A 24244-nucleotide genomic window follows, 5' to 3' on the forward strand; every position below is an offset into this window, starting at 1 on the left:
TTTCTGTCATATCCACAAAAAAAGCTCTTTGGAGAAAAAAGATAAGCAGTCTTTGTGCTGATGTTGAAATGCATTTTTAAATACCAAGAGCTACTAAAACAATTTTAAGATGATGATACAGCTTCCTAATTGGGAAGTTACCACCATTTTATACATTGAAATACTACATTTCAAGGAAATAGTCACTATTTAGTAACTCTCTGCATCTGCTGTAAAATTAGTATTCAGAATTCTATTAAGCAAAGACCAGATACAAAATTTAGCTCCTTTAGTGTCACATGTTTTACCATAGCTTTTAAAAATTTTCATATTGTGCATAAACCAGTTTTAAAATCCTCTGGAAACTCTTACAGATATTAATGTACTCAAAATAGATATTAGTCAGTGAAGCAAGAGTGAGTATAGTTATTTAAAAAAATAACTTCTGGGTCCCTACTGCATAATTTCCTTTTTTCAAAATGAGATGCATTTACAAATTATAAAATATTTGCCCAGTATCCATAGTTTAATTTTTTTCTTACAACAGTATAAAAAGGCTGAAAATAGGAAAATTTTTTACCACTTCAGTTTGAAAGGAAAATGTAGATAGAATTCCATGCACTTACAAATACATCCAAGTGCCAGCCTGCAGCCAGTCAGAAAAAAGCAAATAGCAAATGTGACATTTCTGTACAAACAATATTTATTATTGTGGAAAATCCTAAAATTGTTCCATTTAAGCCCTTCAGAGTTAGAGAACAGGGTGTGCAAAAAGGATTTCCCATGACCACTCCAGCCACCACCCTAGTAAAAGCTCTAGAAACAGGAGGAGGAAAACAGCTGGAGCAAGGCCTTCAAAGAGTTAAAATGGTCACAGTACCAATAAAAGAGTTGGTGACTTACTGGAATCAATTAGTCAGCTTGTAGGTATTTCCTCACAGGAATTAAGATGTTTGTGTAGACAAAGCAATTGACCCTGAATATTCTGAATCTGTGCATTATTTCATGTTTCTCTTAATTTTATCGTACTAAAATTTCAATATAGGATGGAATCCTTAATTTTTATTTTGCTTCATATTAAACTTCGTTGTGTACTTCAGTCTCCTCCCAATGTCCATTACACTGCAATAATTTGGTCTTGGGTTTGGTTTGATTAGGCATGTGTACATTCCTGGGAAGGGTCATGGAGATGAAGGGTGAATGAAGGAATTCTGTTAACTGTTTGTGTTGAGAGTGACAAAATATTATTACCTTTAAACTCTGAATGTGCTGGCAGTTCTTTGGCTCTAGAAAACATTTCTAGGGAGTTTGCTCCATGCTGACCAAAAGCTGTTCCTTAACTAGTTAATCAGCTGACAAAAAGCTGTTCCTTAACTAGTTAATCAAGACCTGCTTCCAGGAAGTTCCCTGGAGCTGGAGGCTTGCGTTCAGCCTCACTGGTAGCTGCATCTTTCTGTCTATTCAGCTTTAGACCTTGAAAACTCCCTGAAATTCCAGTCCTCCATTTCTAGATCCTGCCAAGAAATTGTTTGTTATTAGTCTGGTTGTACTTTAATGGTGACTTTCAACAAAGAAAGTTACACTGTGGTATCCAAACAGCTAAAGCACACAAAAAATAGCTTATATTTCCTTTTTGTCCTTGTATCTCATTCTTTTTAAGTGTCATCTCAAAGATGAAAATTAAATTAAAAATAATTAAGAACTAATCCCTTATCTTTTATATGAAAAGGTTAAAACAGGATAGAACTACAGCTCCTTTTCATAGGATTTCCATCCAACATTGTTTTGGGTCAATTTCAAATGCTGGAAATCAGTACAACTCCTAGATTTTCACTGCAATTATGCCAAGTTCTACCATTTCAGAGTCAACTGAGTTTAGCAATCCTTATTCTATTAAAAAACCCCAAACCCTTTTATTGATGTTTCATATAAATTTAACATTCAATTGTTTACAAATGTTTTAGAAGAAATGAACATTCTTTCCTTTGACAATTAAACAAATAATTTGACAAGAACTTCTGTAGTAGAATCATTGCACAAAATATTAAGAAAATATTAATTAGATCCCTAAGAAGTTTGCAGCTCTTGATTTGTCCAGAGTTTGCATCCAGGTAATGTCCAATAAAAATATTCCCTGACTGAAAACTGAGATCACCTGTGGAAAGACAAATCCTTTGAAGTCTCTTCAATGCTCTGTGACCTTGAGTGATTTCCTTGAAATCTTGAGCTGTTCTTCAGTTGGACTGAGGGTCATTTCGAAAATGCATTGCTGAAGGTTCAAAAAACTGGAAGAAAAGTTGAGAGAGGTTTAAGCTGTGAGTTGTTAACCACTGTTAACAACAACTGAGTTAACCCACAAACCCATGGGATTTCTGACTCTCTCAGCAGACTCAAAATAGAACTGCACTACAAGGAGAATCCTCTTAGAATTTGATGCTCATTACCTGGATCATCAAAGCTCAGTTGTTTAGTATGTATGACACTGACTGTTCCTCTTAACCTTTACTTTTCTTTCCAGTGTTTAAACTGAAAAATGATGCAATGATATGCACTAAAAGCTTTGTAATACCAATGTACTGAAGCTAAATACTTTTCCTGCTCTTGCTTCTTTCTCTTTTTTATCCCACCTGACATCATTAGCATCTTGGACTTATTATGTAACTCTTCTCCTGCCATCCTGCTATGTTCTCTGCATCCAAATAATATCCAGGACTCAGCAACTTTGGTCCATTCAGTGACTTTGTATCTTTCTGTGCTCCCAAACATAAAAGCTGCCTCTGCTTCTTTTTCTGGATTTATCATCAAAATTTTAGCATCATCTCCTTATCTAGCTTGATTCACTCCATTATTCGATGTTTTCTTACACGAGAAACTGTAATATAATGTTACATATAAAAATTAAGATAGGTGAATTTGGAAGTAAGGTGCACAAGATGATGTGGCAGTGGCATATGCATTGTGAGTTATGTGGCAAAGGTAGTACTTGCAGCTCTTTAAAAGGGGACTCTTTGCACTCTAAATCAAGCAAATTTTAAAATAAATTAAGTGTGCAATTCACCCACCAAGGTCACTGTCATAAATTAGTATTCAGCTCAAGGACTAAGGAAGCTTTACAACAGAAAACAAAGCCAAAATATGCTGTATGACAAAATAAAAAGCTAGAATACCTTTTTCCTCATTTGTCAGAAAGGTTTGATCTTCTTTCAAGAACCTTTCTATTTGTCTAATTTAGACAAATGTGTCTTTTTCATTACTGTGTAGAGCTTTTTGTGGATGGCAGATATTACTGTACCCTACAGAAGAATATGGACCATAGAAATGTGCCTGTTCCACCCCCCATGTATAAATCATGGGGATGCTACATCCTCAAACCTTCCACCTAATTTAATTCACCTTACATAGAGAGGGAGTAAGTCCTCTTAGAGTAACTCTGATGCTTTATTTTTTTCATAGTATAAATAGCACAGTGATATCACTATAGTTAGCATCTGTAGCATTAACTTGTAAAACCTTTTGAGAGAAAAGGGGGCTTATCTTACAGCTATCTTACAGAATTTTCTGTGCTCTGAAAGTAGCATCAGTTATTTTGTACATTTTGTAGTCCTTTTGTTCTATTAGGTTCTACCAATACACAATCTAACCAGATCCAGACAGAGAAGTTTGCTAGTTTAATTTCTTTGTTTTGACCAGTACAATTGATGCTCTGCAATGCTCTTCCTACTCCCCAGTGCAAACCCATTTACACTGAAATATCTTATGTATCAAGTTGCACAGTGGATGACTGCTGTTGAATAATAATGTTTTCCCACTTGTTCCAATAGAGAATTGAACCCTTTATTTAAATATTAAGACCAGAAGATGAATGTTATCCCCATCCATGTGAAAAAAGCATTCAGGTGAATTACTTAATTTTAAGCTGGATTTTTTTTTTTCTCATTTCTTTTTTCCTTCAGAGAATGGTGCTGGTTTTGATTTAAAACATAGAAAATATTCATCTTGTAATGAAAGTTTGCTACTGAGCTTCCTGGTTTGCAAAGCTTGACTTGGTGCAGGATGTGTGGAAGTATAAATACAGAGTTCAGTCTAAGGTACCTTTGGTGTCTGTCCAATCCTGGATGCTCTCCCTGTGAGGGTGATGAGGCCCTGGCACAGGTTACTCAGAGAAGCTGTTGATGCTTTATCCCTGGAAGTGTCCAGGATCTGATTGTATTGAACTTGGAGCAACCTGGTCTAGTGGAAAGTATCCCTGCCATGGAAGGGGTGTGGAATTCTGTGATCTTCAAGCTCCCCTCCAACCCAAACCAGTCTATGATGATAACATTCAAATGTTTAAAGGTGTACATTTTATTAAAAACACCTTCTTCTTTATACAAACTTCCAAATCAAAAAATGTCTGGGTAATTTACATACTCTTAGTTTACATATATAGTAAGAGAAAAGATATTTAACTTGAAGAGAAAATTATTAATGGCAGGGGAAGAAAAAGTTATCCAAGGAGCACTTTCAGAAGTTGTCAGTCCCCAAAGTTCTCACAAATCTTATGAGATACTGCACATAAAAATGGCTTTTTCATTTCTGTAACACATTATCTAAGCCAAAGAAAATTGCTTAGTGGTGTATTGAACTTGTACCAAACAGCTCAGAAAAGAGCTCCTCATTTCATGCAGCTCTGTGTCATTACACTAACAAGGCTGCTCCTTCCAGCCAAGGCTCTGAATCCACAACATGAAATAAAAAACTCTGCTTGCTCCTCCTTCAAAGCCAAAGGAAGAGCCTGGCCAGAAAATAATGATAGCAGGTGAAAATCACCTTTGATTCCAGTGCTAATAACCTGCTTTTACAAACAGGGCCACGAAATGCCTGATTCATTCTCTGTGTACCTCCAAAGACAGGAGGTACCTGCTTGGTTGGAGCACATGAATTGGTGAATGATCTTCTGTGCTCCAAACTGCACTAATAAAAATCCTAGAAAGTTGCAGTGCAAGAACTGGTGTACTGGAAATTGGTCTATTTCAATAAATTAATTAGATTTTTTTCCTCCTTTTGTTTTTTAAACAAAAGTCCTATGAACTCAAAAAAGTAACTTAAAAAAGCTAATATACCTGAAATAATGCACAAAATGCACTTTTTAAATTGAATAAGCTGAATTATATAGTAACAACATTAAATCTGTTGGGCCTGAGGGAGCCAAAGATTAAGTTTAACTGCCCTTGAAGCATTCCATGCTTTGTTCACCCAACTTTTCTATCTTCTCTCTTTGGAATTAAAAGCTTACATATTTTTAATATATTTTTAAAGCAAAAAGAATCCTGGTTGTTGAAAGTAACAACTGGTGATAACGTTTGAATTAGAAACCTAGCAGTGTATAACACAATTATTTTTAATTATAACTGAGTGCACAAATGCAGAAATGTAACTTAAGAAGAGCTTGGTCAAAATTTACACAATTGTTTATATTCTTCATAATTCAAAACACTCTAGCTGTCAGTACTCTTCTCTTTTCTAAGTCTTGCTGCTGGATTTCTGTTATTCTGTAATGCTACTACAGAACATCATTTCTCAGCCTCTGAGCATGTTTGTGAGCTTGCACAGTAGCATTTAAAAATATTTATAGTCAGCCCTTAGTCCTAGATTTTGTAAGTATTTTAAAAGCCTGGCTCTAATGTTATTATTAATATACGAGGTTTAGTGTAAATATTTCATCACCACCAGGGGAAATGGCAAGTATGTTCCAAATATTTCCAGATCCAGAATGTGAATGGTTTAATCACTGGAGTCTTGGCAAGCTGAGGAGCTGGCCTCTAAATAGAGAAGTTGTCATGATCAGACATGAGCTTTTCCAATCCCTTCTCTGAGATAAGTCATTTGCACACATAGTCAATATTTTAACAGCAGGATCAGTAACTCTGGCACAAATGCTAAATTTAGCACTGGGCAGGGTTGGAGTGGCCAGGAGCTGGCAGCTGTGACCTCTTGAGAGACATCTGCAGGAATATTTGTGAGAGACAGTGTCTCCTACCTTCCTGCCCTCACAGTTCCACAGAAGCTGCTTGGCAGCACACCCCATCCCTGAGAGACAGCGTTTTCAGATCATATTGGTAGCAGAAATTAGAGTCTGCTAGAGCAGCAGCCCTCAGCAGAGGTGAGGTGCCACCAACCAGCTGATCAGCACTGCCTTGGTTCTTTGAACTGCAACATCTCCTGGCTGCCCACAGGATTTCCCTCAGCCTGCTTTACCCTTGATCTAGGAAATAAAGGTACAGCCTGATCCCCACTCATACCAGATTTCCAGCCTCTGTTTCTATTGATGTAGGGACTTTGTGCATTTGGTGCTATCTAAATACCATCATTATCTCCTAGCTGTCCTAAATAAACTAAATGTACCAATCAAATTGACTGCAATGTACAGTGAGATCCAAAACTCTATAGCAACGAGGCAAATGAATATATTTTTTACCAAGGAAGTAGGACACTATTAACTTTATTTAGGTAAAAAGGGGAAAAAATAGAGATTTAAAGCATTAAAGAGTTAAAGTTTAATGACTGATTACTGACTGATTATTCTAGACATGCTCAATTTGCAGGGCACATGTCTTTTCTGGACCTCATAGATATCTAAAGGTGTAATCACTCTCTGCCTGATTCAAAGAAACTTAAGAAAAGATTTTTCAGGTTTATTTGCATAAATAAAAAAACCTGTCGTATGATATATATATAAAAAAAACCAGGAAAAATGTATTGAAATGTACAAAACTAGGGACTCTTGATTCACAAACTTTATACTGCAGTTATTAATCATTTGTACTATACAAGAAACTTTTTGGGGAACCTTATGGTACTAGCTCCCTGAGAAAACCTCAGGATATTAAAGTTCTTATCTCTTTCACTTCATGGCTTCAACAGACATTTCTAGCATTCCTTTCAACAGGTTAAGAAATAGAGGATTTAAGATCAGTTTGTTTGCTGAGAATATCATCCTGTGCTGTCTTAGAGAGCATTTTCTGCTCAGTGCAGCATGTGTTAGAGAGAAGTGTTTACATTTTCCCTCTTCAAACAGCCTTTCTGCATTGTACTGAGTGCTACAGCTGATTTTTTTGATAAAACATTCTAGTGTTACTCAGTAAGGGCTGATGAACTGAGTTGCAACAGTAAATGAACAATTGAAATAATTCTGGCCAAGTAAACATATTGCATATCATAGTTGAGTATTCAGAAAATTTACTACTCACTTCCATAGTGTCTTTTGAAAGATAAACAACCCAGTACACCAGGTTGAATCCTGCAAACGCCACTGGAAAGAGGATCCTGGAATACTGGTCTATTTTACTTGCACCTCCAATAGCTGGTGGCTGTGGTGGGGCTGGTGGAGGAACAGGCAGAGGTTGACACTGGGATGCTGTATTTGATATTATGCTGGGCTCAGGAGACTGCTCTGCCTGAGATGCTATGGAGTTCACTCTCTTCTTCAGGTTAGAGTTGGAGTCAGAATGCTGGGAAAGAAAAAAGAAGAGGGGAAAAAAAAGGTGATATTTGGATACAGAGTCTCAGGTTTTGTGATCTTTACATTTCTTTCCACCTTTTAACTTAACTTTCTGATTTTACTGTTGCTTCTCTGCTATAGTGCAATATCAGAAAATCATAAAAATAATGCATCTATACAGAAGGATTTATATTTTTATGGCCTAAAGCTTTCTTGTAAAGCCATGAAAGAATATGTGCTTTTCACATTGTTAACATTGTGATAAGTGGAAGCTCCAAGAGAGAAAAAGAGAAGATGGAGCTAAATGGGAAAGAAGGTAATGGTGTATCCAAATTGCAGCAGGTTGGTATGACTGAAGTGTGTGCAGATATGGATCAAGATTAAACCAAGCAACAATATGGGCTGGCTCAGGTGCAATCTTCCTGGCTGAACCCATTGATGAGTTTAGTAAACGCTGAATGGAGTCATGTAAGAGCTAGAAAACTGCTGCACCAAAGGCAATTGACTAACTTTACAGCTGCTGAAGACATGAATGCTGAATTGTCCTTGTTTTTTCCAGGATAAAGTTTCATTTTTAAATATATCTCATAATTCCCACAGCACTTCCACGCATACAACTGAAGACAAATATACTCAGCTGTAATGGGACTATTTTTATTTTCATTTATGGTGAAATGAAACCAAATTACTCCCATATTTTGTGCAGCATTTGCAGCCAGGTCCAATTACTCTTCAGAAAGCTGTATTAAAACTCTTCTGAAAATTCAGCCAGAACTCAGGGACATGGAGAGCTTACTAGGCTAGCATGTATATTAATTTTGTACATGTTTTATTTGGGACCACATTGCCATTATTTTACTTTCACAAGAGTAGAAGTGATGGAGTTCTTCCTTCCAGAAATGATTAGGAATAGGCCCACCCCAGGTTCCAAGCCTGCTCTAATGGATATCAATTGCTCACTTTCACAGTAATGTCAAATAGGAGGAAATAGTAAAAAACCTTGCTGCTCCTGCCATACCCCAGGATGGCCATTTGTGGATGCATGGCAGCAGCTCTAAGATTCATCTGATGGCTGAGAAAATACAGAGGCATGATGTGAGTGACTTTGTTTGTTTTGAGATGAAGTACTGTAGTGTTCTGTTAATATGGAGCTTAAGCCTAAAACTTTGTCCATAAAACTCATTTCCCTGATTATTGAGGAAAAATCTTGTGCAGAAAAATCACACAATGTACACAGATGTTCTTGGATTTGAATACAAAGATTTTCTGGTCGGCAGAACGAGATGACCAAATGACTGAAGCAGATGAGGGAAGTCTTGGACAATGTAAATAACTCCCAAAATAACAGCACATACATCTACAGTGAAATGGGAGACTAACATTGGAATGATTTTAAGGTAGAAAAATGCTATTAGATAGGCAATTTCCAAAGCCATTCATTGGGAGTGATTTAATGACAACCATTCACATAAATGTAGCCTGCTGTCAGCATTTTTGGGATTTATCTTGCAGGATTTCTAAGCATGGGAACAGATTTTAGTCAATCAGATAAATGACTGAGTCACTAAAAGGAAAGGAAGCATTTTCTGAAATACATTTTCCACTCTTGTACTTGGGCCACAATTTCTAGATAACAGACTAACCTAGCACAGCTGGTGTCTCCTGGGTGACTTGGAATAGTTGTAACAGGAATTATCCTTCCCGAAGTCATCGTAACTGTCAGAGAATCAGAACAATTGACATTTCCACAACAGGATGCCAAGTTTTGGTCATGAATGAATGGACTGGTATCCAACTAAAATTAGGGAGAGATGGATTTCTCACAGCTGATTTGAGTCTAAACAAAAGGTGAAGAGTTGAAGTTTTCCTTACTTCAAAAGGAAAAAGGTACTTTTTCTGTATATATTTCCCTTACCTTTTGCCCCTTTCCTTCCCCTACAACCAATCACCACTTCCAAATTGCCCTCTATACATGATATGGTTGGTGTCATGTTGTGAATGGGTATTAAAAAGCATTCCTGCTCTGTGCCTATCTGGAACACAGATGTTTCGTTTTGTGTTTTGCAGTAACACAGCAAGCAGCAGACAGATTTAAATGGAGGATGAGCTACAGATGTGTCACAGAAACAGAAAGAGGGTTATCCATGTCCACTTGCACTAATCATAATAATAATAATCCCCCTCTATGAACAGACTGGCTGGCTGAGCCTGCCTTCCTGCTTTCACTCCACTTCTGTTCCATTTGCCTGCATGCCCTGCTTTAACAGAACTGTACAAACTGTCAGGCATCTCATTTTCTCCATCTTGTTTTTCAATTTCTGGGGAATAACTTGACCTTTTGTGGAGACTGTGTGGTTGCTAAAAATACAAGTGTTAAGGTGAATCTTAGTCCTTTTAATCTACAATATTCTGGTACAAGGCAGGTCAAATTCTACTCTGGATTATTCAAGCATGAATCAGGAATTACAGTGCTGAGGTGATGGAGTTAATAGTAAGTAGAACAGATGTAGTGTATGGTTATTGGGTGTTTAGTACTGAACATATTTAGAATGTGGAGGTAGGAAAATCTTTGTGATCATTTGAATAAGCACTTGGAAAGGTGTAATCCTGGTCATTATTTTATTTATATTTATTAAATCTCATTCCTATAGAAGGGAGATTGCTAAAGTAGGAGGATTATCTCAATGTGATTTCTTCTCAAGAAAACACCCTGAACAGTTCTTTTCACTGTCTTTAACAGTCCTGTGTCCCCATAACAGCAAGCTCAGGGTCAAATCTATTTTCTTCTAAATCCCTACTCAGGATATAGAATTCTAAGCCAAAATTTATCTTAGCTGTGTAATGAGGATGTCTCTCAGTATGGGAGTTTTTTGCAGACCAGACTGCTGCCCCAGAACTGGGGGAATTCACTGCTAAACCAAGAACAGGAGGCAGTGAGGAGGACTGAGGATAAGAATATAATTCCTTATTACAGTTGTTCTGAGCAGCAGCTACAGTAATTTGTCTACTGTATCTAGATTTAACTTCTCCTTTTGACAACGATTACATACAATAACATCATGAAATGTTAACAAAACAGAGAAAATGGAAATGAATAGCCTATTTTGCATAGCTCCCAGAGCCAATCACTCAAGTAAGGACTGTTTTACAAGCAGCAAGAACAAGAAGCCTGAGGCACAGCACACTGTGTCGTAAGGAAATAATGGATTTTCTGGAGTTACTGAACCTTGATTCAGAGGTACTCTTGCACTCATGTGGAATGTTAGTCCCATCAGGCAATTAAACTTGCAGCTCTGTCTGAGCAGGCAGTGACACAGAGCAGATTGCCAGTCCATTGTTGAATGTGACACCACCACAGTGCACTGGTATGGAGATGGCCTGTAAGGCACAGTCTGCCTTCTCACTGAGCTTTGCAGCCAAGCTGTCTCATCCCCTGGAAAGCTCACACAGCACTCTCATCCCCTCTATAAAGCTCAGCTCTCTCACAACACTCCTCAATATCACCAGAAGTTGATTATACTCAGAATATCTCAGGAGGCTTTCACCAAATTTCTTGCCTTCCAGATCTAAAAAAACACATCCCACATAACCTTGGAGTAAATAAAATTCTTTGTCTGCTCTCTCTGATTCGTTTGGTGCATGCTAACTGTGATTTATGAATGCACTTTGTTCTTATGTTTCTTTCCCTCAAGAGATTTCTGTAATTCATATTTGTAGAATTCTCTTCTCTGTTGCTTTGCACTGCAAATGCATATTCTCACTATCAGTTTAGTTTATGATCTAACAGTAACATCAGTCTCTTATATATGCAACCCAGATACTGGCTAACTTTAAAAAACAAATATCTGTATGTCCTTCCTTATCTCTCTTTTACTCCCATCTCTTTTTCCTGCTAGCAATTCAGTAAAAAGCGGTTCATGACAATAAACTCTAGAAGTTTAGATAAAAAGAATATGGTATTTCTTCATTTCTTCATAATTTATTTGATTAAAGACACTGAACTTTCCTTATATCAAAACCCACACACAAACCGACCTAGAAGCAGAGCTCAGTGTCTGTAAAAGGCAGAATGCCTAATTAAACATATAACATTTTTTGCCTCTGCTCATTAGTGGATACAGTTTGAGAAATTTCAACCAGTACAGACATAACAGCATGCTAGTGACTTATCTCCCAAAGGGGGAGTTAACCATGGTTTAGCCCCTACATCCACCAGGGTGATCTGCAAAGCCTCTCCTTGGCTACTGAGCAATCTACATGCAGTAACTTCCAGCAGGAAAGTTCACTGCACTATGCAACATCATCTTTTGGCCATGTACTAAGGAACCTCCTTCAACAGAGTCCTGTGCAGTTTCAGTGTCCATCTCACTGCACAGATTCACTGTAAACCCTAATTTGGACACTTTGAGTGCCTCATCTGTGGGATCTGATTAAAAAAAAGTATATTGCAAATAATGTGTAAATAGCAATAAACAGTGTCCTGCATAATCAAAAGCTGAGTATAGTTTAGAAGTCATTAACAGCTCTAGCTTCAGGCATCTCTTAAGGAATTTTAAATTACCTTTGCTAGAAACACTGAGGAAAAACATGCAGACTTGTTTTCATCATTTTTTACCCTAGTAAAAGGGTTAAATCACTTAGGTTAAATTGCTCACTTGGAGCAGGGGAAAACCATGTTCAAAATCTTTCTTAACCTCCAGGAAATGAAATTCACTTCTCTCAGAATATAGCCTAAACATCAAGTGAAGGTGAATAAGGAGAGAGGCTGTTACCTATTACTTTAAAGCTATTTTATTTTGCATGGAAAAATCTAAAGATCTATATAGGCAGGAAGCATAACTGAAAAATACCCAGTGCCCATTGTATTAAAATTGCTGTCATATAAACCAGATATGCAGTAAGGAGAGCAGAGACTGGAACCCTGGTCATTCTCTTTTCAAAGGGAATGAGCTATGGTAGAGTTTCTTCATAACATTTATTTCTAGCATGCCAGAAAAAACATATAATTGGCACAGAGCCTCTCTGCTGTCAAAATATGTTTTTACATTTAACAGATTTAAATTTTCAAAGCCACATTTGGCTCTTAAATCTATCAGTGTCTGTCCATATGTTTTTTTTCCTATAATTATATTTACTTTATTTTGTTCTCACTACCCTCCTGCAAAAAATTTGCTGGGATTATGTCTCAATGTTGTCAGTGAAGACCTTAAAGCATATAGCTGTTTTAGGGTGATACTAAAGGGGGGTTGTTGATCCAGACAGAAGTACTCTGTTACACCAGGATATTCATTAAACAAACTCAGTATATTCTGACATAATTGTAGGAAACTAAATCCTCTATACCAGTGACAGCTGTTCTGCACTGGCCAGGTTAAAGGGAAACAGAATCCTCTCCTGCCCAAGCTGTGTTGTTTTGAAACAAGGCTGGAGGGAGAAAGAAGCTCTCCCAGAGGTGTTGCACTGCTCTGTGCTGATTTCTGTTAAAACATGAGGACTTTTAGAACACAGCTGTGAGCAAGCTGTTACAGGGTGGTAATCTGTTGTCTTTTACATGTAGCCTCTCACATGGAAAGCATGTCTTTTGATCCACGGGGTTATTCCCTGACCATCCCACAGAGCATTTCTGCAAATGGTGTGCTCCTCACAGTATCACCAATTCCCCTCCCCTGCAACTTCCAGCACTGGGATCTCCCAGGGAAAAGAAAGCCATCAAGAGGAAACAATGCAACTGATATAGAAGAGATCAATTTGAAATGGATTTAAAAGCTAAAAGGCATAATGGTTTTATATGTATATGTATATATGTATAAGATGTTTGGTTTTGACATGCTAAAGCCAGCTTGGCCACAGTATGAGTAAGAACAGGTTTGTGTCAGAGTCCAGATGAAGGCTCAGCTTGCTGCCCTCGTGTTCTGCAGAGGAACACCCAGAGTTTTGTATTTCACACAGGGATTGCCTGCAGCTGATGAAGAGAGCAAGCCAAACCCTGCTCTCAGTTAACTGAGGTAAATAGAGAGGCTTTCCTGGAGCCAGCCCAGGCCTGCTGAGCACACGGGCACAGCCTCATCTCTCTTACTGACCCCACCACAGTTCAGTGGCTGCAGCATTTTCTCCTACTTTCATTCTACACTAGAGCAGAATTTGGTCTTCTGACAGATTTCTTTTCTGAGTGTAGAGGTTTTTTCTCTACATTATAAAAACCTGTGTGAGAGACTTTAGTCTATTTGAATAAGGCAAAATTTTAAATAAAGTTAACTAGATGGAAAAGAAGGCTGCTTAGTATTTTATTTTTTTGGTTTTTTTTTTTTCAAAAAGCATTTAATTTGAAATTATATATATATATATATATATATATATATATATATATTCTGTAGATATGTTTATCTTGACTTTGGGCCCTCACTCTAGCAGGAAACTTAAAATGTGTGCCTTAAAAATATCTGCCCTAGGATCAGTAATGCAGTTATAGAAGCACAAGGCTCAGGAAGAATGACAGTCCAGAGGAAATGGTTATACACATGCAATCAGCCTGTATTAAATACACTGTTAGCATTCAAATTAAACACTTCAGGTCTGTCTCATATGAAATTATATCACTGACTGCAGTATATCTATGGATGTGCCAACATACAAAAAGTTCCTTCCCCCTTATCTCTACCAAAGGGAAAAAAAAAGGAATGAAAAAAGAAAAGCTTCTTAAAATCTCTTATCCCATAATCACTTTTTCCCAGAATGCCCTTCTGGAAGGGAATGTTTTAAATCCAATAGCTAATTCTTCTAGAAACCTTTTTGACTACATCATCTTGCCTTCAGTTGTAAGTACCCTTTATTTTTATGATCTCACTGAGTTTGCTCTTTCTGTTATTGCAGTTCTCATAAACAACTGATCCTGGGAGAAGAACATGGTGGATGTACAGGGCCTGAAAATGGCTGTCTTGCTTTGAGCAAGACCAGGTCTGTGGAATTTTGTGGGCTGCTTAAGAGACTGAGTTTACTTTGGGGCCTAAATGTTATGGGATTTACTACTCCTACAAATCTGTATGCTGTCAGCTAGATGTAAATAGTTTTCTTGAGCAGATTGTTGCAGGGTGATTCCTGGATGTGTATTTTATTCCTAGATGTTTTCTTTTTTCTTTTGTTGATTTTTACTTGGAAAACCTAACAAGGGAATATTTACAAAACAGGAAGGAGGGTCTTCAGTTTGCTCTTTGCTTGTTTAAGGCTGAAGACCTTGATAAGAAATTTGAGCCTTTTAACTTATTTATCTTTTATTCTTTTTTTTCAACAGAAATTTTATGTCTGGTGCCTACCTTGGTCTGCTGTGATTCACAGATCATGTAAATCTGGAGGAGCCCTATCTTAGCTTATCTGGGCAGAAGCAAGAGGTTATTTTTGGATCAGTTGTTTTCCTGAGACTGGGAATGTGAGGGGGTGGCCACAGTGGCTGTGAATGCACCAGCAGCACGTGCAGTCAGCCTAATTGTTTTTGTATTGCTCAGTAGGGACCTTTCAGGGAAAACAAAAGTAGTACTTCTGTTTTGTTTTTTCCTTTCTAGAAAACCTCCTTATGGTTAACTCCAACTTGAATAAGGAAGTGTGTGAAGGACAGGTCCAAGCTGGTGTTCCTCTTCAAGATGTAGCAGCTATCAATATTTTCTTCATGCTATATAAAACCAGGTAAACTTTTTGATTTTTCTTTTCTGATAGCTTGTCCTCCAAAAAAGAGTCAGCAAAACTTATCGACTTTGATTTTAATAGTTTGAAAGTACTTAAATTTTGTAACTTTAACTGCTATTTATCAGCAAATGTGGAAAAATTACTCTGTGGTGGGTAGGGTGTTGACTTGGTATGGGCACCGCTCAGACTGACTCCCTTATTCAATTACAGATTCAGAGGTTTGGCAAAATGTCATTCAGATTGTGATTTCTCTAAAAATGGAAATCATGGTGGTAGTAAAACTGGTTTTGAAACAGGAAGGCCACAATGATAAATAGTTGAACATATGCTGTGAGACAGCATTCACAATTTAGCATGAGATTTACAGAGTGAAATTTGCAAGCAATTCTGGCACAGATTTTGATACTAGAAAGACTTCCTCTCTTTCACGTGTACCAAAATCTATCCTTCATTTATGTTTTTTTCCCCCCAAAGCTTCTACCAACACAGATTTCAGTAAGAGATGCCAAGTTTATGTATAGGCTAATTACCCATCTTCCAAATGGCTCACTTATGGTCTGTACCCTTGCACTACAGTGATTCCATAATCATCTGGCCAATGCACATGTTCATTCCATTGTACACTGTCCCACAGATTCTGCAGACTTGCTGGGAACAACAGCTGCCTGACCACACTGCCTACAGCATTGCTCAGGAGAAGTACCATGGATAATAGTCTAATGGCTTTCCTTAAATACCTAGCCAAATAAACATCACCCTAGAAAATCATATTGCAAATTTAAATAAACACTACAAATAAATGAAGTATTTTCAGTTTCTGGAATCAGAACAATGTCTTTGATAAATATACACAATCTGCTTACATCATCTGCTTCAGGTTAAGATCACTTTAATATTGTTTTGCATTCAGTACTTCAGCTGCCTGTTCCTATATGATGCTTATTATCAGAAAAGCAAGCAATTACCGAGACAATCTCGTCCTCTGCCGGTACAGTTGCTGCTGATAGTGCTGCTGCCAGTGCTGCTGCCCTGGCTGCCTTCCTCATTGCTCTCTGAGCCTGGAGATTGGTGAAGTAGTTGACAGCTGCAAACTCAATGAGTGCAGAGAAGACAAAGGCAAAGCACACGGCGATGAACCAGTCCATGGCGGTGGCGTAGGACACCTTGGGCAGAGAGTGGCGAGCGCTGATGCTCAGGGTGGTCATGGTGAGGACTGTGGTGATTCCTTGGAAACAGGAGAAAGAAATGGGGGGCATTAGAACTTGGCTTCAGCCCTGACACTCTTAAATTTACATATATGGAAAAACCAAAGCACAGCACCCTTTTTGATTTTAGCTGTCATCCTACATCCCAACAAGACTCCTAAGTATTTTGTATCCTTTAATAACTCATGTGTACTGGATTCAGCATCTAAAAGGTCTGGGAAAACTTCCTAAATGCATTGAGAAGGCTGAAAGATAACAACATATTCTAGAGGGGACAGCTTCTTAGAATTGGATAAATATGGCCATAACAAAATCCAGGCTCAAAATTTGAAGGAGGTTTTTCCTGGTGGGTTAGTAAGTATAATGTTTGGCAGAAACCTGGATTCACATATTGTCATTCCCCAACAGTGATCCTCTCTTTCTCCTGTTGTAGTACAACACATGGTTTACAGAACCCTCACTACATCAGTCAAATTCTACATGAAAAACAGTCAGAGCCTGATCCAAACATTTGAAGTAATAATGCTTTGGTCCCCTGAGCTGTTGTCTTTAATCACTGGATACATTTTTTAAGATTCACTAAGAGTATCTTGATTTGAAAGCTCCCCTAGCTACAGATAGGGAAAGACAGAAAAGCTACTTCTCTAGAGCTGCTTATCTATTTTCACAGAGAAAATCTGGTCATGTAGCTCATGGGCCCCATGGTGTTCTTCACATGAATTCATGAATTTATTCTTTCTGTGTTGGAGTGTACAGCATTAATAATGTAGGAAATATACTTACTTCCTACTGCTGCCTGATACAAGCAAAAAATGCAAGAACAAACTCAATCATTTACATACAAGCCTCTGTGACTCATATTTACTTATAATTATGCCTGCTAGAATGTAAAAACTGTGGGTATTTAAAGACAGTAAGGTGGAGAATATCCTCTTCTATTTTCTGCAGTTGGGAAAGGGTAGGTGGCAAAGTGAAAGATGTTTTAATGTCATATTGTGATGGTCATGTTGAGTCGATGAAGCAGTAGGCTATGAGTGATGCTCAGAGGAAAGGATGCAGTGTCATAGCATATTGCAGCATCCAGAAAGGGTGACATTATTTTCAGAGTTTCTCTGCAACTCTTTCACATGATGTGGCTTGCCAGCTGTCTGAGGTTAACTACATCCCAATGTCATTACTTCCCACATTTTAATGAAATACAAATAGGAGATGGTATAGAAATATGTAGGATTCCTACTTCTCCCAAATCTGCCAGACTCATTTTATTATATGAATACAACTATGCTGAGATGCATTTTAATTTCAAAGGTCCAGAATGAACTTTTTGAAAAGATGTGTGATTAGATTAGAATCTGTCCATGTGCTAGTTAGTAATAAAATAGACATATTCTGTGTCTGAATAAAAACTTACTGCAGCAGGAATTTAACTTAGGAATAGGTCTCCTATTCTTTTACAGATATAGATAAGAATTCTCTCCATGTGGAGTGAATATTGATGAAATGCTCTGCACTGTGGAAAGCTACTTCATCAAACTGAATACCAAATTACAGTTGGTAAACTGTGCAACTGCTGATTGTTTACCCTTGTCTTTACATTTTGAACACTTCTTGGTAAGTCTTGAAGAATATGTTACATAATGCAAACACTGAAATCTGATAGCTGGCATCCATTTTGGAGGTAAACAAAGTCCTTGAATTATTTTGTGCTGAAAAACTGGTTTAGGCACATCATTATTCTTCTACTATTAATATCTCTTCTCTCAAACTTAGCTTTCAGACTTACAAGTACAAGTGAAAATTTACAATTCAAGTATTTGCAATATGATGCATTTTAAAATTTTCTTCTTCGGTGAAAAAGACCAGTAGTTTTTTTTGCTCATAAGAAATTTGCACTCTTTTCCTTAGATTAAGGTATTCAGAATCCATGGGATATTGAACAAGTCTGGACTACAAATTCAGACTGTGCCCTGGGAGAAATACAAATGGAATAAGGATTGAAATATTCTTTTAAAATGCTATCACTCTTTTCCACAATACAGAAAGGAGTTAATTGTAGTCTTTTCATAAAAGGTTTTCTCACGTCCACATTACCCTTCAGTACAACACCTAGGAGCTGTTATTCCAGTGTTTGGGGTATTTATATAATTATTACCAAACCAGCTACAGAACTACTTGCACATCTCTTCAAGAATGTAGTTACCTTCCATGCCCACTATGTTGCAAGTATGTTTTACTCCAAACATAGAGGATGTAACTCTACAATCCAGAGATGCAACATGAAGCCAAATCAGGTAGCATCATATCTGGAGTATAAACCTCAGATAGGTATGAACCAGGAGACTCAAAGCTTTGAGAGCATTAATTCAAACCCTTGGAAAGAAAGAAAAAGGCCCTGCCATGCAATATGGATACATCTCTGTCGTTATAACTTCAACCTGTGCTAGGGACATTATTCATCTCACTGATCTTTATCCATCTAAAGCCCTTGTTAGTTGTTTGGATACCTTCGTAACCAAGGGGAAGAGAGCACTCCAGAGTGAGTGTCAGATGGGGTACCTTCTGTCAGATAATAACTCCATTCCATGTGATTTTTTTTCCTTTTATAGCTTTAACTCATATTGGTTTCATGAGACAATAAATCCATAGGAAAAAAATCCTCTTGAAAAAATGGCATTTACTTTGAAATTGTCCCTTTCTGCATACAAAAATACACAGTGGAATACAATTGAAAATTGTCACAAACAAGTCTGGCTACCCAAGCATTCTGAGTCAAGAATTTTTTACCCCATAGGTAAATTGACTATCATTTCCCTTTAGTATTTACTTTTGCTGACTGAACCTACTAGCTGCCTTTCCTAATCCCCCCTGGCTTGCACTATCTGATTGATAGAACAGATTCAATACAGTGAATGAAATGAAAGACAAAAGGAAAAACACAAATACCAGCCACAGTTCTTGCTGGAACAGATTCTTTGTTAATCCAAAACACAACTTGAGACAAGACGACAGTCATGATGCATGGAATGTATGTCTGAATGAGATAGTAGCCTATTTTCCTTTGCAGATGGAAATAGAGCAGCTGGAGTGAATATTCCCCTAAAACAAACAAGTAATGAAAGGAATGAATGAATGAATGGTAGATGTGATGCTGAGCTCAAAGACCTTAACACAGCATACCAAAAACTGTCCTGGCTGGAACAGACTCCTTGTTAATCCAGAAAGACACCTGAGAAAGAATGACTGTCATAATGCAAGGAGTGTAAATCTGTATCATGAAGTAGCCCATCTTCCTTTGCAAGTGGAAATAAACTGTCATGATTACATATTCACCTGTTAAGAGACAAGTATGTCAGCATTATTCTGGCAACATGTGAGTGAACATTATTGGCTTAAACCCAACATAATATGTTCCGGTGAAATCACAGACCTCTTAGTGCATAATAAAAATAAGCTGCTTAAAAAAAGGTAAAGTGACCTTATGGAAACAAAGTAGAATAATATTCATTTTATGCACTGTTTTTACTGGGCTGGAGAGTTAGTGGGAATTCTTAAGAATATCATGAAAATTTTTTGTGTTTGATGGGACTGTATTGAAAAGCTGTCTTTTAAGAGACAATGGTTAGAATCTGTCCAAGGGTTTTACTTTTTAAAATGGCAAAAGATAAATCAATTCATTCTATATGAAAAAAACCATGTAATTTATTATCAAGATGTTCCAAACCAGTAGTTTCTACATGGCTCCATCTTACCTGTGTTAGATTTAATTGTTTCACTAGATACAGTTTGTCCTATGAGGTCATACTGGAGAAGACTGGAAGACTCCTGTGGTACTTCTACTGAATGCAATGGTCCTTTTTTCCAAGTATAAATTATTTCACTTTTTGGATAAGCATCTGAGTAACAGAGGGGAAAATGACCATTACTAATTATGTACTTTATAAGCAATTGAAAAAATATATAGAATAATCCCTTTTGTAGCTCAAATGCCCACAGAAACATGCATCCTACTGCAGGAAGTTCCTAACCTTATAAATGACAAAATTTAAAAAAAGCAACAATAAGAGAATGGCTGTGGTGGGACCTGAGAGGAACTAGCTGTCACTTCTTAATTTGTTAAAAAACAAACATATTGATTACCACAGCTCAACTAAATATTTTCAAAATTATATTACCACAATATTTCAAAATTGATTACCACATATTTTCAAAATTATAAGTAATATAGTAAATGTAGCAGAGGTTTTAATATTTGTTGAGGGACCAACTTTGACTACTAGAAGTGTAAGAATAATAAACAACAAAACATGCTTCAGCAGTCACCCTTCAGTGGATAAATCAATGTCCATATGAATGGTCTGAGTCTCAGACAAAAAAGTAAAATTCTAGTATAAAAATACAACTTAAAATTTCAGCTATGTCACTAAGTAATATCTTAGGATCTTCTGACCAAATGTGTTACTTTAAAACGGAAAGATACAGAAAAACTTACAGCTTCCAAATTTCAGTGGACAAGCATGTCCATCCATTGGGAAATTCACCAACCTCATAGGACAGTCAGCATTAATGGTTAGTCTAGAACACACAGTTGCAGATAATGAAAAAATATGGTATGTAGGAAAATGCTGATAGAATCAAAAATACAGGTCAACCAAAAGCAGGGCAAGCTCTCACCTCATAGTGTAAAGAATAGTTCCATTCTGCATAATTCTGAAAAGTTTGTTAGGAGTTGTCATATTGTGAGCAATTGATTTTTTTCCATTTCTAAAAAACGTGTCTGGTGTCCAAATTTTACTGACCATTAAATTGTTCAGTCTCAAAATTTCAGTTGGCCCACTAAACTTCAGCCTCTCATCAGTCCATGTCTGACGAAAGAAGACATCCATTGTGTATTCCTGTGGGAAATAAATAGGGGTTGACATCTGTGTGGGGGTCAGCAGGCCCAAATGGCTGTGGGGACAGTAACTCCATGAGACAATTTAACACACGTGTCAATGGCATTTCATTTACTGCTTAAACACTCAATCCTATTATCATTAAGTAGTTACTAAAAAAGTCATCCCTGAAAATGTATCCTATTTTCTTATTATTTAAAGAATAGTTACAAATGAATCATTGAACAGATAATTGGACATGAGTAAGGAAAAAAAACCTAACCCTCATGGTACTCTCATAGCTATTAATTTAATTCAAAGTGACTGAGGTCTAAGCAAATACAAATGTCTACCTTTCAAAGTGCAAGACCAAGCTATCAATGTTTAATTGCCAGAAACAAAAAGACACGCTTGGTGACTCTTCTGCAGCTTCCTTTGGATATTCACAAAGTGAGAAAGTGAGGACTGATCTGAGTCACATCACAGTAGGATTATGGTGTCAAGTTAATATTAATCACTGGGACTTTTTTCCAAGAATTCTTACTAATATTTTCACAACTCTTCAGAAAAGAGGTATCTGCAGAAGTTGCTTAGGAAACAGAGCTAAACCTGGCCAGGGGCAAATTTTGTAAGAATGCAAAATTATGCCTTCTCTTTGACTGATGAAGAGCAGTGGAAAAACTTTGGTGTTACTCAGAGCCCGCAGTTGGGCTGGATTGCAGGCTCAGGTGAGCTGGTGTTAAAGGGGTGTACAAGGGCAAAAATAGCAGCCCAAGTCACTGTCTAGAAAGAGAACAGCAATGCCATCCTCACTTCCATGACTTAATGTGCTCCTGGGGGCTACTGATGCATAGTCAGAGTTCACCCAAGTCTGAACCTCTGTCTACATAACCTGAGTGCACCCAAGTCTGAACCTCTGTCTACATAACCTGAGTGCACCCAAGTCTGAACCTCTGTCTACCCAGACTGAGTGCACCCAAGTCTGTGGCTGCCCGAGTTTGGGGGCACCCAGCACGACCCAGCACAGGGGCAGCTGTGTCAGCAGTGGCACCATTCCCCTGCAGCTGCTCATTCGGTGTCCTTCCAGCAGGCAGCGTTCTGCAGAGTTGTGCTGGGACACGGCGCTCACCATCTTCTCAGGGTTCAAGAGGCATCTTTTACCTGCGGCCGTGCCCTCGCTTGAGGCTGTGTGTGCCCAGCCCCGGCTGGAGCGGCCGGGAAATAGCTGTATGCAGCTCTGGCCAAACTGCTCTGCTGGGCCCTAGAGATTGTCAAAGAGATTAAGCCTCGTAATCTGCTTTAATGACGGTCAACTCAGATGCCACCGTAATGAATCCCGGGAAAACAGAGCAGGGGCGCCGAGCGGGGCCCTTACCATCTCCACGTCGGACACCGGCCCGAAGCTGGTCACGTAGATGTCCGTCTTGACTTCTGTCACGGCGCCTGCGGGACACGGAGAGGGGCTGGGAGAGGAGCGGGACCCCTTGTTTGAGGGCAGCAGAGCCGCCCCGCAAGCGCGGGGGCTGCGGGGCACGGCAAACTTTGCTGTTCGCCGCCGCTTTTGGGGCTCCACCGCCTCCCTCCTGCCGCGGGTGCGGGACGAGCCGCTCCTGCCCGGGCAGCCGGGACGCTGCTCGCCCTTCCCCACCCGCCGGCTCCCCGAGGGGACGAGGCTTCCCCGCTACCTCCAAATCCCGGTCGGAGCCTGTTGTCGTAGCCGTCCAACAACTTGTCGAGGATGCGAGTGATGTTTTCCGAGTACAGGTCCGCCCCGTCGCCCTGGTCCCCCAGCGCCGTCCCCACGCTGCGGGCAGAGGCGAGTCCCCGTCAGCCCCGGGGGGAGCAGGGAGGGACGGCAGAGCCCGGGGCTGCGGGGAGCCCTCGGGGTCGGCGTGGTGGTGGGGGCTCACTCACCTCACAGCCACACACGCCCAGGCGAGCAGCAGAGCCATGCCGCAGGTGTGTGCGGGGACGCTCCAGTGCCCTCAGACCCGTCAGCTGGAGCCGGTGTCGGCGCTCATCGTTCCCCCGGGCCCGGGTGAGGCTCTGGCACAGCCCGGCTGGCTCAGCCCCGGGTGAAGCTCTGGCCGGGCCCGGCTGGCTCTGCCCGGTTCCTCAGCCCCGGTGAGGCTCTGGCAGGGCCCGGCGGGCTCAGCCCGGTTCCTCAGCCCCGGTGAGGCTCTGGCAGGGCCCGGCTGGCTCTGCCCGGTTCCTCAGCCCCGGCCCCGCGCTCCCGGGCCGGGCTGTGCCCGCGGCCGTGCTCGTCCCTCGGCTTCGCCGCCGCCGTTCAGCCTCATCTGACCGCTCCACGGGGGGAATTAGGGTTTGAAGGGACGGTGCGCGGCCGGAGAGCAGTGACAATAATCGAATAAGGCATTAGGGGAGATTAAAAGGAAGAAATCCACTGCTAGTTTTGGCATGGAATTAGCAGGGACCCGTTAGGAAATCTGGAAAAGCGCTGGCATCTTGCTGATAGAGATTATGTTAGAAATGGCCTCAGCTTTTATTATGTTTATGGTTCACAGGGAGATTATTATGCAGCTTCCACATCATTAGAACTTTGGGAAGGGGGGGGGGGGGGACCCAACAGTTTGCAATTTGTTGGGGATTTTAACCTTTCTCAACAGTTTTCCTGATGATCAATTCTTCAGAATTGTACAGAGATGTCCAGTATCTAAACGCTGATATCTGGACATTAGACACTAAAAGTTGGTTCTGGTTCAGATTTCTAGATTTGCTTGTTTGTTTTCTTTTTTGTTTGTTTGTTTTTGTTAATACTAAGCTGTTTTGGAGGGTTACATGCACAGATTTCGCTCAGACCTTAAACCAAGGCATTACCAGGACTTTTGTTAGAACTGGAACTCCTTACTTCTAAACCACTGGGATTATATATCATTACTAATTTTGTCCTGATAAGTACTGACTGGATCATTACTGTCCCTTCCTTCAGTAAGAGTGTAGTAATGTAGTCTGCCCTAAAGGAAAAAAATTCACACTGCTCCAGCTTTTTTTGTGGCTTTATTGCTTCTCAA

At 39.2% G+C, this 24244-nt stretch overlaps 1 protein-coding gene across 1 annotated transcript; it reads right to left on the bottom strand.

Annotated features, from left to right (window-relative positions):
- Nucleotides 1-2043: 2043 nt before the first annotated feature.
- Nucleotides 2044-23837, bottom strand: GABRA6 (gamma-aminobutyric acid type A receptor subunit alpha6). Its single transcript, XM_071443141.1, has 10 exons — nt 23127-23837; nt 22898-23016; nt 22588-22655; nt 21013-21233; nt 20831-20913; nt 20091-20234; nt 19519-19671; nt 16102-16361; nt 7209-7469; nt 2044-2264 (listed from the first exon to the last, which is right to left on the bottom strand). Exons 1-10 carry the CDS (start codon nt 23162-23164, stop codon nt 2214-2216), a joined length of 1398 nt encoding a protein of 465 aa, XP_071299242.1. The 5' UTR covers nt 23165-23837; the 3' UTR covers nt 2044-2213.
- Nucleotides 23838-24244: the final 407 nt, after the last annotated feature.

Source organism: Agelaius tricolor, unplaced genomic scaffold, assembly GCF_023055355.1.
Source record: "Agelaius tricolor isolate 1412-34295 unplaced genomic scaffold, bAgeTri1.0.p SCAF_18, whole genome shotgun sequence".
NCBI lineage: Eukaryota > Metazoa > Chordata > Aves > Passeriformes > Icteridae > Agelaius > Agelaius tricolor.